At 42.2% G+C, this 14,213-nt stretch overlaps 1 protein-coding gene across 1 annotated transcript in view; it reads right to left on the bottom strand.

Annotated features, from left to right (window-relative positions):
• The window catches only part of CLYBL (citramalyl-CoA lyase), a 235,491-nt gene extending 223,245 nt beyond the window's left edge, over positions 1-12,246 (bottom strand). The window contains exon 1 of the mRNA XM_054973054.1: positions 12,164-12,246. Within this exon, the coding sequence (XP_054829029.1) occupies positions 12,164-12,246 (83 nt within the window). The remainder of the gene's footprint in view (positions 1-12,163) is intronic.
• Between the last annotated feature and the right edge of the window lie 1,967 nt (positions 12,247-14,213).

The following is a 14,213-nucleotide window of genomic DNA, read 5'->3' as shown; positions in this document are numbered from 1 at the left end:
TCTCTGGTGACCAAGATTTATTTATTTATTTATTCAATTTATATACCGCCCATCCCAGGGGCTCTGGGCGGTATATAAATATATATATAAGATCAAGATAATCCATACTATGGTATTTCCCATTATTGTGTCTGGATGTGAAAGTTGGACAGTGAAGAAAGCTGACAGAAAGAAAATTGATTCATTTGGAATATGGCGCTGGAGGAGAGTTTTACAAATACCATGGACAGCAATAAGATAAATAAGTGGGTACTAGATCAAATTAAGCCTGAATTCTCCCTAGAAGCCAAAATGACAAAACTGAGGCTATCGTACTTCGGTCACATCAAGGGAAGACAAGACTTTCTGGAAAAGTCAATAATATAAGGAAAAGTTGAAGGCAGTAGGAAAAGAGGAAGACTCAAAATGAGATGGCTTGACTCAATAAAAGAATGCACGTCCTCCAGTTTGCAAGATTTGAACAAGTCTGTTAATGATAGGATGTTCTGGAGGTCTTTCTTTCATAGGGTCACCATAAGTCTGAAGCGACTTGACGATGACACATAACACACAACCAATTTTCCTATTACAGGGTTAGTAACTACAGCAACAAAATAACAGTGCAGAACTTTCTAAACTGCTGTATTATTTTTTTCCAGTGCTACAGATAGCACAACTTAAGATGACACAGTTATCTTTTTCACTTTCGTGAATAACTAAGGAGGGCAACAATGACAAGAGGTTGAAGCATCTTTCTTCTGAGGACAGACTAAAGAATCTGGGAGCTTTCCAAATAGATAAAAGACAAATAGCGTGAGATGACAAAGGTTTATAAAATTATGCATGGGGATGGAGAACTTGGGAAAACCCAATGAAGTTCAGGGGCAATAGATTCACTTCATTTGCGGAATTCACTGCCAGTGGATTTAGTGATGACTGCGATCGTGGCTGGCTTTAATACACAGATTCCTGGAGCACAGAAATGGCTATCAGTCATGATGACTAAAGGGAACTTCTGTATTCATAGGCAGTAAAGCCTCTGAGTGCTAGTGTTGGGAGACAAAGCCGCAATACCCTGTTATTAGCCCTCCAGGGCAACCAGTTGGCAACCGTGTAAAACATGATGCTGAATTTGATAGACCATTAGTCTAGTCCAGCAGGGCTCTTCTTAGGCTCTAATGAATTGCTCTCCCTCGACACAGTGAAAGGAAGGAAGGAAGGAAAGAAGGAAGGTTTCATTCATTTATTTCATCACATTCTATGTGAGTTCTCTTAAGAAACTACATAGAATGTGATGAATATCAAGGGACCACCACAGTGGCTTTTCTGAACCAAAATCACAAGGGTTCCCATCTTGAAGATATGCACGGCTGTTATCACACATGCAGTATCCACCTTGACACGTCCCTAGGCATTCTGTAGAAGTCAAATAGACAGGCCTTCATACTATGCTTCAACTGCATTCCCCATTCTGATACCAAACATTAAGGACAGCTTCAGACATTACTCAGCAGCACCAAATAAAGGATGCACAACAAGCGATTCAGAAAAACGTGCATTATGCTAGGTAGACATATGGCACACATGTATCCTATTGGAAATATGTATAAGTGACCACTTCAGATGTTAGCCATAACACATCCAACTATTTTCTTCTCACAGCCCCTCAGTACTGCCTGAAGTGGTCTTAGCCGCGCTAGCTTGTGTTAACTGAAAAATTCCATCCCTATCTTTCCCCTTGCCTGTTTGCATGGCACTTTATGTGATGCAACATCACATTTAGAGGTACTAATTGTATCTGTCATAGCAATGCTGACACACATGGGGTTGGAATTCAGCACACTATTTACGATGCTTTAACACAATAGGGTTAAGAAGAGTTTGCGTTTAGTTCTTGAGTAAAATTGCAAACATCCATTTTTTCACTGTTCCAGCAAACCTACAGCTACAGAACGATAACATAAATCAATGGCTTTCTGTCCAGAATAAATCCCAGAACAAACAGTACAGAATTTGCAACAGTTATTCCGAGGTATCTTACATCATGCCTTTAGAGAAAATAGATGGTTTAATAAAGTCACGTGAGGCTCATGTAATTGTATCTATATAAGACAGACACACCTTAAAAACCCCAAATACCCCAAATATTGGGTTAGCATTTCTAAAAAGGCTTGGTAATTTTAGACATTGCGTTTTATCTTTAAATACAGGCTAGGTAGGAGAAGGGATGACATGTATTCTTTTTTAATTATCTTATTTACATATGCTAATATTTTTGTAAAGTTGTGATTCTTGTTTATTTAATCTTTTCAAGAATAACTTGATAAAGTTCTTACAAGACTGAGTGATCCTTGGCTAGGATACAAGGTTTTCTCCTGTAATAAAATTCTGAATTCTCTTCAGTCGGAAGACAGATACCTGTACAGAAAGATCTTGATTATTCTTCACACAGCCTTGTAGATTACTTGTTAATGCTTTGCTTTAAAACAGTCTAAGAGACTTTTGGTTTCCATTTGCCTATTTTATCTAATGCCACCCACCAATGGAATAATAATGTGTAATATTAGAGCCCTTGCACAAGCTGAAATTCAAGAAAAAGGCTGTGGCAGTCGTTGCACTAAGTCAAAGTTATTGTATCCTCACTTGCATTTCTGCTTGTGCAAGATCTTGTACCACCAATTTCTGGATGCTGTAATATATAGGGAGGAAAGTGTTAGGTGTTGCACAAGAACTCGTGAAAATGGAATGGCCCTAAGTCTGTTTTATATTTCCACTTGTGCTTTGCTGGATCCAAGCCATAACATCTTCATTTGTATGCCATGTTGGATCTGTTCAAAACAACATAGTGGCCAATGCTCTCAGTTCTAACTTCTCTGCAGCTGCAATAGGTCTTAAAATTAGCTATCAGGGATTGGAATAGTACTTAGAGTAAAGCTGTTCCTAGGACACACTGTTCCGCTTAGGTACTCTTTTAAAACAAGCTGATATTCTGAGGAGTAGAGAGTTTATCAAACACTTTTCCTGCTACTGAGTCCTTACCAGAAGAAAGCAATAATTGTATTCTTCAACAGCAATCTAAGTGTAGCTACAACCTAGCATGACAGCTTGTTAGCACTGACCATATATAAGGACCTTATTTTCAAGGCTTTGGAATGACATCTGTCTTGAATTACATCCAGCCAGGCTCATGTTTCAATGACCAATATGGACAGATTACTGGAACTTTAAAACCTTACCCTCTTTGTAATTGACGTTTAAACTGTTTGAAGTTTCTCATTAAGTCCTTTTTACAAATTAGGTGCAGATGTATAAAGCTAAATGTACAGTACTGGGGAAATTAGGTCACCTGAAAGCTTGATATAAAATGTCTCTGTTAAGTACAATGAGTACATTAAATTTTAGAAAATCGACTTGGCGTGTCCCAAATTCTTCAGAGTTTCATGACTTCCTTTTCATTTGAGGAACAGACTTCAAAATGGCTGGTCATTTTGTAATGTCACTTTTTAAAAATGGAATGAAAGAAAGAAAATTTAGTTGTATAATAACCAGCTGAGCTCTTCTTTGATTACAGTATATCTGCAATGCAATCCTATGCAAGGTTTTTCCAGTCAAAGCCAGTTGATTTCAGTGGGCTTAGACTAGAGAAACTCTGCATAGGATAGCACTACCAAATGTCTAGAAACGGAAACAAGAAGAAAGAAAGAGTTCAAAAGTCGTTCCCATATCATGATAACAAAGTAATACAGATTTAGACCACAGTTCAAGAAGACAGTTTTTCTTGCCTTTATACACAAAAAGACTTCCCTTGGTTCTATTATCCTTGTCTGGAAGACGAATAGCACATAGAACTCCATTCTGCAATGAATTTTGACATATATCTTATTCTATGATCCTAGAATTGATCAAGACTTATTCATAACACAAATTTTAAAAAAGAAAACAGATATTGACACAGTATGGCAAGCAATGATGTAAAAATTAAGACAGGATGCTGCTCAATTTTTAAGACATGAGGAGGCACCAAAGAAAGAACTTCGGGTGTAAAATGATGAAAATCAAATAAATCAGGAGCAGAACATCAGATTCATTGTGAGAAAGATAAAACATGGGAGGTTCAATGGAGCAGCATTTTGGATCTCAGCAAAGACTCTCAGCTTGTTAGAGAAGTTCAAGCCTCTTGTTTTCATTGGTCCCAGTTTAACTGTCTTGCCTTCTCCCAAAGAGTCCTCCTGGGAATTGTCCTTCAGTCAGGGTTCTCTATCAGACAACTGTAGGTCCCAGACTCTGAATTGCAGTTCCTATCATTCCCTAGAGTGTGTGTGAATTAAAGTAGTTTTAAACCTGTGGTGTAAACTAGGAAATTTTGCCAGATCTGCCAACCCATAAAACACAAATTTGCCATTTGAATGTGAGGTTGTGTGAATCAGCACATCAGAAAGATTTTGTCCCTGCACTTTAGGGGAAGTGGAATTGTTGGAAAGAACATGTCTTTTTCCATTGCCCTTTCTATAAAGAACCACGAGATAAGACTATTTTTCCCCTCCTTGATAGACCAACAATTTTTGCGGATAAGGCTTGCTTGGAGAAACTTTTAATAGATGAAAACTCAACTTTCTCTAGGCTAATAGCCAAGTTTTGTGTTCGTGTGATAAAATTCCACACCAAGCAAGAAGGTCATACATAGAGATCTACTTCTTCCTTCCTTTTGGCATAATCTCAACTATTTTAATTATCTTAACATGTATTTTAAATTGTATTATGTATTTATTATATCTCACATTTTATATGCTGGAATTTTATGTGGTTTTCATTTTATTTGGGACTGTTGTAAATATATGTTAATGGCTCTTAATGGTCATTGACTGCAAACAAATAAAGCAATATAGAGAATGAACCAGCACACCTGATACTATCATCTACATGCAACAGTGCTCACCCCTGGCCTAATACCTGCCAGTCCAGACAGCAGATTAGGAGAAATGGAGTCACCAGCACAGTTCCAAAGAGCATCTTTGCTCCACCAGAACTTTTCCCTCATTACTCTTCTTTCAGATTCATCCTCTCCAACCAGCACTTCCCAATTTAGCTGCACAAAAACCAGTCCAAACCTTTCAGCACTCCCTAAAGACAGCAAGGAAACAACTGACTTAACTTTACTTCATTTATACCCCACTTTTCTCCCCAATAGGGTCTCAAAGCAGCTAACATCATTTTCCTTTACTCCATTTATCCTCAAGACAACCCTGTTGTATATGACTGGCTCATATTCATGGCAAACTTCCGTGGCGGAGTGGGGATTCAAACCTGGTCTCCCAGTTCCTAGACTGTCCACAGTGGCTTGCAGACAAGCCTCTCCCCTCCCCCCCATTTATAAGAATTCAGTTCTGCTAAAGAATTTCACTAAGAAAAGAACCACAGTTTGAAAACATCAACAAACATTTCTAGTTTTGAAGAAACTTTGAATAGGACATATTGGGACTTGCTAACTGGGATTCGGTTTCGTTTTCTCGGCCATGTCGGACGCTCCTCTCCACAGGTCCGGGAGGAAGCGCCCGAGCAGCCTGACCGGGCGGCTGATCTGCGAAGATTAGCCCCCAGGACTCCCAGTGAGGGAGACAGGGTCCGGAACGCGACGGGAAGAGCCCCCTGAAATCGATGCAGGGGGTAAATTGCCCGTTTGTTCCTATGGAGGCTGGCAGACGTGCGTGGCACCTCGAGTGCTGCCGGGCCATGGAAAACGGCAAAGAACAGAACTAGGCGGAAGCCTGTAAGTAAGCGAATCCCTTCTGTTACTACAAGCGCACGCGAAGGAATGGTGGGATCTGAAGCTAAGAAGGCTCGGGTTTCTCCCCCCTCGCTGAGTTTCAGAACTCGGTTGGCGGTCCCCCCCCCCCTAAAATGGTGGCGAAAAAGCAGAGTCCCGCTTTGGGCAAGTCAATCTCGGCTGCCCTGCAGGGGAAAGGAGAGTCGCTCGAGGACTTGGTGAAGAGGTCGGTTATCGAAGCCATAAAGCCCTTTGTTGACAAGCTGAATGAAACAGATCAAAGGGTGGGCTTAATTGAGAGCGAAGTGAAAACCATTAAGGAAGCAGCGGGGGGGGGGGCAGAGAAGTCTGCTCGGGAAAATGCGTCACTCGTGAGGGCAACGAACAAAGAGTTAAAGCTGGTGGAGAACCAGCTGATCGGGCTACAAGTGGAACGAACACAGACAATTTTGCGCCTCCAGAACGTGAAAGAGGAGGAAAATGAGGATTTAAGGGATCTGGCCTCGGAACTATTGGCGACATCCGCGAGGGCAACTAAAGAAGAGGTAAAAAGCACCATTTTGGAAGTCCGTCAGGCTTCTTCAAAATATGCAACGAAGCGTCAGCTGCCTCGCGAGATCATCATCGATTTTTCATCTAAGAGGATCCGAGACACTATCCTATATAACTCATACAATGCGGATCTGGACTTTCTGGGTAATAAGGTTAAGATACTGAAGGACGTTCCATTCCTAGTTCGGAAAAGGAGATTTAAGTATAAAAGGTTTGCAGCTCTTCTGAGGGAACGTGGAATAAAGTATAAATGGCTATTTCCAGAAGGTATCTGGTTTAGTTACAAAGATCAAGCTTACAAGATAACATCAGAAGATCAACTAAGGGATTTTGAGGACAAAAACCAAGAATTTCAGCAAGACACCAAGCAAGAAGAAAAGGATTTGAAGTCTGAAGGGGGGGGGAGGGAACGAGCACTGCGGTTGCAGCTGCTCAGAGAGAACTGCGTCCGAGGCCCAGGGGGGGGGAGGAAGACTTAATTTGGATTGTAATCTGTATTTTGCAAGGTCAACCACTCCATCAATATTTTACAAAGTTTTAATTTTTTAATAATGGCAGTATGAAGGGATAGCATTATTTGTAGTGTAGTGTTGTTATATGTTGCTGTTTTTTTTTCTTTCCTTCCCCTGCCCCCCTTCTTTCCTTTTGTATTGTTAGTTAATGTAAGTAACAAAAAATAAAAAAAATTCAAAAAAAAGCCTCTCCCCTCCCCCCCCCATTTATAAGAATTCAGTTCTGCTAAAGAATTTCACTAAGAAAAGAACCACAGTTTGAAAACATCAACAAACATTTCTAGTTTTGAAGAAACTTTGAATAGGACATATTGGGACTTGCTAACATTCATACAATACCAACCTACATATATAAAGACAAGTGTCCTGACTGACTAATCAATGACCAGCCCAAACCCCTGGACCTAGAAATGTGAAATTTGGGGAGAATTTGGGGAGGCTCACTAAGAAGGGATTTTAAGAAATTCACCCCCTAAGGGGTAAAAAGGGGTAAAATGTGTTTTCCCATAGGGATACAGCTTCCCTGTGTGGCTGGCAAGCAGTTGCCTGCTCCCCACCCCACCCCATTGACAACTTGGCCATTCTTCCCTGATTGGGCTAGCTTTCAAAGTCATTTGCATATGTGGCCTGACTGGGGCTCAGCCCAACATTCTAAACAGTATGCAGTTGCTAAGAGAGTCATGGAATGTGTCCTGAGGTAAAATGCACCTCACAGTCTTCCCCTAAAAGTTCACTAGGGTTGCCAATCTCGCTGTGGTGTAGGCTTGCCAGCCTTCAGGTGGTGGCTGGAGATTTTCTGGAATTACAACTGATCTCCAGGTGACAGAGATCAGTTCCACTGGAGAAAATGGCTGCTTTGGAGAGTGGACTCTATGCTATTATACCATTCTGAGGACCCCTCCCCTCCCCAAACCCCACTCTATCCAAGCTCCACCCTCCAAATCTCTAGGAATTTCCCAACCTGGACCAGGCAACCCTACTGTGAGGCCTGCCTGCTTGCACCCCCCTCTCTCTGATGGGTCAGCTGTGGAATTCTGTGTTCTGAGGTAAAAATCAGGTCAAGGAAACAACAGACAGTTGAAGAAAGACAGTACAAGACTCCTGAATGGGGATTTTATATAAAAGTCAGTATGGCAACTGAGTTTTTAAACGTTCGTGGGGAGATGGTGTACAACCTTTCTAGGGGCCATTTCAATGCAAACCTCTCACATGAACCTGCCAAAGTGCCCACCACACCACCCCTCCCTCAGTCCAACTCCACCTCACACAGCTATCACCTCTTACTGCTCCCAAGAAGCCTCCTGGCAGATGTTGTGCAAGATACACCCACACTAAAAGGAGGAAGCAACTTAGAGATGCAGCAAAGAAATATGCACATCGTACTCTTGTGGTGTACTGAGCAGCAGTGGCCAAGTACCAGCAAGATCACCCTGAGGAGCACAGAGTGGCAGATTAGAGAGGTGCTCACTTCCATGGAAGATCAAGGCTCACTCAGGTATGGCCTATGATCCTTCGCTACCTTGAAGCTGCCTTTTAACCTCATCCATGCAGAAACATTCCTGTTCAGGATCTCAAAACAAAGCAACATGGTCCAAGTGCTGCAGAACTGTAAGCTCATTGTTTGGGATGAGAGCACCATGGTGCACAAGGGGTGTTTTGAGGCACTGAGCATAACCCTCAAAGATGTCAGGAGCAACAAGAGAGTGATGCGGGGAGTCACTGTGTTGCTGGCTGGTGACTTCTGGCAGACTCTTCCAGTAGTCCCAAGGGGAACTTGAGCTGACGAGGTTACCATGTATGTCAAGGCATCATATCCGTGGCCCCTCATCAGGAAACTTTCACTAAGAAAGAACATGAGGGTCCACTTGAAAGGCGACATGTCTGCTGGGGAATTCTCTGAACTCCTACTAAAAATAGGTGACTGAGAGTATCCTGAGTCCAAGGGAAAGGTGATCATCCCTGCAGGCCTGGGCACAGTAGTGACAACCCCAGCAGACCTAACAGCCACAATATACCCTGATATCACCACTATCATGGAGAAGTCCATGGACTGGCTGTGCAAGCATACCATTCTGACCCCCAAGAATGACAAGGCTGCCATCATTAATGAAACACAACTCCCTCGAAGGGGCAGAAATGGAGTACAGATCTGTGGACTCAGTGGTACAAATGGATGACGCGGTCCACTAACCCACGGAGTTCCTCAACACGCTCAGCCCTCCTAGCTTTCCAGCCCACAAGCTTCTCCTCAAAGTGGGGGCTCCAGTGATGCTGCTCTGGAACCTCAACCCACCCAAAATTCTGCAATGGCACCAGACTGCGAGTAAAAGCCCTCCACAGGAATGTCATCAAGGCCACATTGTTCACCAGTAGTGCTCAGAGGGAGTCGGTGTTCATACCACACATACCATACCATCAGAGAACCTCTTTGAGTTCAAGAGACTGTAGTTCCCCCTCAAGGTCTGCTTTGCTATGACAATCATCAAGTCCCAGGGTCAGACACTGAAGGTGACAGGAATTGACTTGAGGGAGGACTGCTTCTCACATGGGCAGTTCTATGTGGCCTGCTCCAGAGTGAGCTCACCCAGCAGCCTGGTGATCCTAGCACCTGAGGGGAAAACCACCAATGTGGTCTACAAAGAGGTCCTTCAATAGAAAAAATCCCGCTTGTACGTATTTTTTACTTTATTTATTGCACTACAATCTTTTCCTTCTAAAATTTCTTCAATAAATGTTACATTTTGAAATTCACTTCATTGGTTTTCAACATCAAGGAGCTTCGCTTTATTCAAACACCTTTGTGAAGCTCAGGTACTATGCTATTATACTACAAAGCCAACTCAACCCCCTCCCACAAACCAAAAAATGTTACATACCCGTAAGTATTATAACTGGATTTAAAGTAGTTAAATACCGTAGTGAAGCATGGGTATCAAGCTAGTAGTCTATAATAACCATCACTTTTCATGGTAATAAAATTAACATAAAAAGACCTTCAATCAGCCAATACAGCAAGGGATTCAATATATTCTTTTAGACAGTTTTAGCTGTTTTACAAGAACATGATGAAGAACGGCATTTTGGAGCAAAATCCTCTATAAGTCCTAAAAGCAAGAAGTAGTACGATTGATTTAATTGTAACGAGTGACTTTTTAGCAAATGTATAATATGGAACTTAATAATAATTTGAAACATGGGAAAAGAAAATCACTTGATCTTCATAGAGATGTTTCAAACATTTTCAACTATCAGCTTTTTCCAAATAAAACCCTGTTTTCATTGGATGTTAATGTTTTTTGTCCAAGGCTTGTGCTAGCAAAAATATTGCCACAGAGGAACATTTTACTGATTAACAAAGAAAACAAACACTGCTGCGATCTATTCCAGCTTTCATCACATTAGCACCCTCCAGTGTCCAATATATGAAAAAACAGCACTGCTTTCCACTTCTTAGACAGGCACTAATTGTAACTTCTTGGTCATTGGGGAGGTAAAGGAAAGAGCACTTAAACCTTTTTCCTTTTCACCATTGATTCATTGTCATAAGCCCTTTGTAGGGATGACGGAAGTAAAGAAACACTTCAAGCCTTGAGTATAGCTTTGCCCACAGAATGTCACTACATCATACAAAACAAAGTTTACCATAAACTTATGAGAACCATAGAACTAGAGCACAATTTCTGTTCTAAGCAGCTATGTATGGTAATGTACTTGAAGAATTCAACTTGAAGTCGCTGGTTTTCATGGAACACTTAGAACCAGAGGAAGGTATGAACCCCATTTAACATGTTTGCTAATGTGAATTAGAATCCCCACATAATACACACACATGCATTAAGTGTCAAAATCAAAAAGAGTCCAGTAGCACCTTTAAGACTAACAATAAAATTGGTTAGTCTTAAAGGTGCTACTGGACTCTTTTTGATTTTGCTACTACAGACTAACACGGCTAACTCCTCTGGATCTATGCATTAAGTGTGTGTGTGTGGGTGGGGGATTTTCATCACAACTGTGAAAAAGAAAAAGACTATAAAAGGGCTGCATAGATTAGGTGGTTTAAACAGAACTTTGAGCAACTAAAGTTTCAATCAATTAATCAGTAGCATAAATTTTATTTGATGGAAGAAATGGGCATAGTTGCGTTTTGAACTGGTGAATATAAAATATTTTGGACAGCCTCTTCTTTTAACAGTTAAGGACATACTCCTCCTTAATCACTATTCTGATTTCACTGTAAACCTCACTGTCAAGATGAGAGCCGCTTCTAAGAATCTTTATTTCAGGTTGCACTTTCATATTGGAGTCAACACTACTGGAGTCAAGGGACTTGCTGCTGAATAAACATGCATAGCATTAGGCCCTTAACTTTCTTTAAATACGTGACAGTTGTAGTTATAAGCATTAACTCATAAGCTGTTAATAATTCCAGAAGTAGTCATGTTAGTTTGTTGCTGCAAAAATAAACAGAAGCCTTATGGAAATGTAAAGATTCATTCTAGCATAAATATATGGGGACTACAGCCTGCATCATTAAATGCAAGTAGCAGTCCTACACAACTTCTTAATGAAGACCCATTACACGCATCTGAGAAATGCTGCCTCCACACAGCATCTGAAGTTGTGCTATTGCAACTATGGTTGCCAACTGCTTGGAGAAAAAAACCTTCTCTCCTTTTAATGGAGGCTTAATCGGATGCTCATTACCAGGTAAGGTTATTTACCTTAACAGCTTGAACATTTTGCCCCTTTAATAGAGAACTTTAACTGCATAGTCATTTAAAATTATGGCAACTAGGGTCGCCAACTGCTTGGAAAACAAAAAACGTTGGTCTCTTTAATCGAGACCTGATAGGATGTTATGTCAGGAAAAGCCTGAACTGCCCAGTTTCACACTTTAAGCCTCTATTAAAGGGGCAGAGTATTTTTCTCCACACCTGTTAGGAACCCTATTCACAACTGGATTTTCCTTTGCAGACAAGACAATCCAGTTATCAACAACTGCTATACTACGACGATAGGACAATATCCGACAATGATGGAGGCAGCCAAAGTGGTCTCTGGTCCATAAAAGTTTATAAAAGTCTACTCGGACTAACAAGGCTCTTGTTTATAATTTGACCTCGATTTGTGTGCCCTTCATACGGACTGGTGCGGGCCACACCTTTGTGCGCGCGCGTGGTATTTGGAAACGTGAGGGGGGCTGGCAACCAGCAATGCAATGCCTGCTGGGGGCTGGAAGGGGGTGAGGGAAGCTCGGCATGGCTCCCCTCCTTCCCCCTTTCCAGCTCCAGCGGGAGACGAAGCTGGGCGCGTGCAAGCGGGGGCGCGCTCAGCCTTTTGCCCGCGCGTCACTCACAATCTCCGCCTCCTCAGTCTCGAACCCGCAGCCAGCAGACGCCGCAGTCCCACTCCTGTCATCGTCGTCGCGGCAGCCGCCATTATTTCTCTGGCCTTGCGGGGGTGGGGGGCGCCCACGCCGCTTCCTATTGGCCGAGAAGTAGCAAGGAGGAGCGCCAGCCTCACGCTTTCCTCAGAGGAAAGGCAGTAAGTCAGCAACGGCATTCCAGGAGCTTGATTTGTGCCGCGGTTAGTTGCCAGCCTCCAGATAGCGCCTGGACATCTCCTGGGATTACAGCGAGAGATCAGTTCAGAGTCATTTGACATGCCCAGCAGGAACCAAAATTCCATAAATTCATTTTATTTTAGTTACGCACAACGTTTTGAGTTTAAAATTCAATATCTAGATCTCAAAATGTTGGTAAAATTTAATTTCTCACAATTCTGGGCGCACAAAATCAGCTCTAGTCTTACAAGGATGCAATCTAATATACAGTTACTAAAGAGTGAGTTAAACTGAATTTTTGTTTCCCGTATGTATGCATAGGATTATGCTACTTACATCAAATGTACTGCTATTCCAGTTATACAGATTGCAACAGACACATTTCTGTAGGATGGCCAAGGTTCAATATAGTTATCTGTACTTAAGCTTGCTTTGCTGAAAGGGTTTAAACGTGTGCAATGCCAGAGACGACTTCTGTGGTTCTGCTGTGCAGACCAGTCTCTAAGCCTGCATAACCATTTAACTTCAGCCAGGAAAGCCAGGACTGTCAAGTGGTTTTATGATGCTGTTGCTAGAGACACTCCCTTTCATCTGGAACCGGGCTGCATAAGCAGACACCACAAAAGAGACTTTATCAGCAAAGGATCTTGCAGCTGCACATTTCCAGTTGGGTAGCTATGCTAGTCTATATCAAGAATGTAAATAAATATTAGCAATGGTTGTTGTGGGTTTTCCGGGCTGTATTGCCGTGGTCTTGGCATTGTAGTTCCTGACGTTTCGCCAGCAGCTGTGGCTGGCATCTTCAGAGGTGTAGCACCAAAAGACAGAGAGAGATCTCAGTCTTTTGGTGCTGCACCTCTGAAGATGCCAGCCACAGCTGCTGGCGAAACGTCAGGAACTACAATGCCAAGACCACAGCAATACAGCCCGGAAAACCCACAACAACCATCGTTCTCCGGCCGTGAAAGCCTTCGACAATACATCAATATTAGCAAAATTAAACAAGAGTCCAATGGCACCTTTAAAAATACCAGTATTTACTCTTAGCATATACTTTCCTGCATCCAAGCTCATTTCTTCAGATGTGTATGTTGGAATAAATGTTGGTAGTCCTTAATATACCACTGGACTCTTGGCACCAAATTATGTTCTAAACTATGTGCAGGTATGTGCAAACTAGCCTGAAGATCTGCCCTCCAAACACATGACTTCTGAACTACTGGTGGGAATATCCTTTCACCCAGCAGTGCTTCAATATATGCCAATTAAATCTCTTTGTAGTCACTCAGTGCTCCTTTATGGATGTCACTGCAAGTTTTACTGGAAACCATATCCTCTGAGAGGTGGTGTGTAATGGGATAAGTAAGAAACAGACAATACAACCCTATGTAGACTTGTTCCAGTTTAAGCCCACTGGAATGGATGGGTTTACATTGGAATAACTGCACAGGGTTGCCCTGGGAGTTATGAATCAAGCTGTTCCTTCTTTGTGTCTAACCTCAGCCAAGAAGCCCCTTCACCAACCCATTTTTTCTCATCCTTAGCTTCCCCCTTCCTCCAGTTTGAGACCTGGTGAGGCATAATGGTTGGACTAGGACCTGAAAGACCCAGGCTTGACTCCCTCTCTGCCATGGAAGTTAGTAGTATGTCCTTCAACTGGCTGCTCTGTCCCAGCCTTATCTATCTGATAGCTGTGGGGTAGAAAATTCCTGGAGATTCCTGTGAAGGCAGGGGTTTGGGGTGGGGGAGATACCTCAGCATGGTCTAATGCTGTAGAGTCTACTACCCTCCAAAGCACCCATTTTCTCCAGGAGAACATGTCCACCTTCATGGTCAATGTTTT

The sequence above is a fragment of the Eublepharis macularius genome, chromosome 3, assembly GCF_028583425.1.
Source record: "Eublepharis macularius isolate TG4126 chromosome 3, MPM_Emac_v1.0, whole genome shotgun sequence".
Classification (NCBI taxonomy): domain Eukaryota; kingdom Metazoa; phylum Chordata; class Lepidosauria; order Squamata; family Eublepharidae; genus Eublepharis; species Eublepharis macularius.
This window is presented reverse-complemented; position numbering and strand designations above follow the sequence as displayed.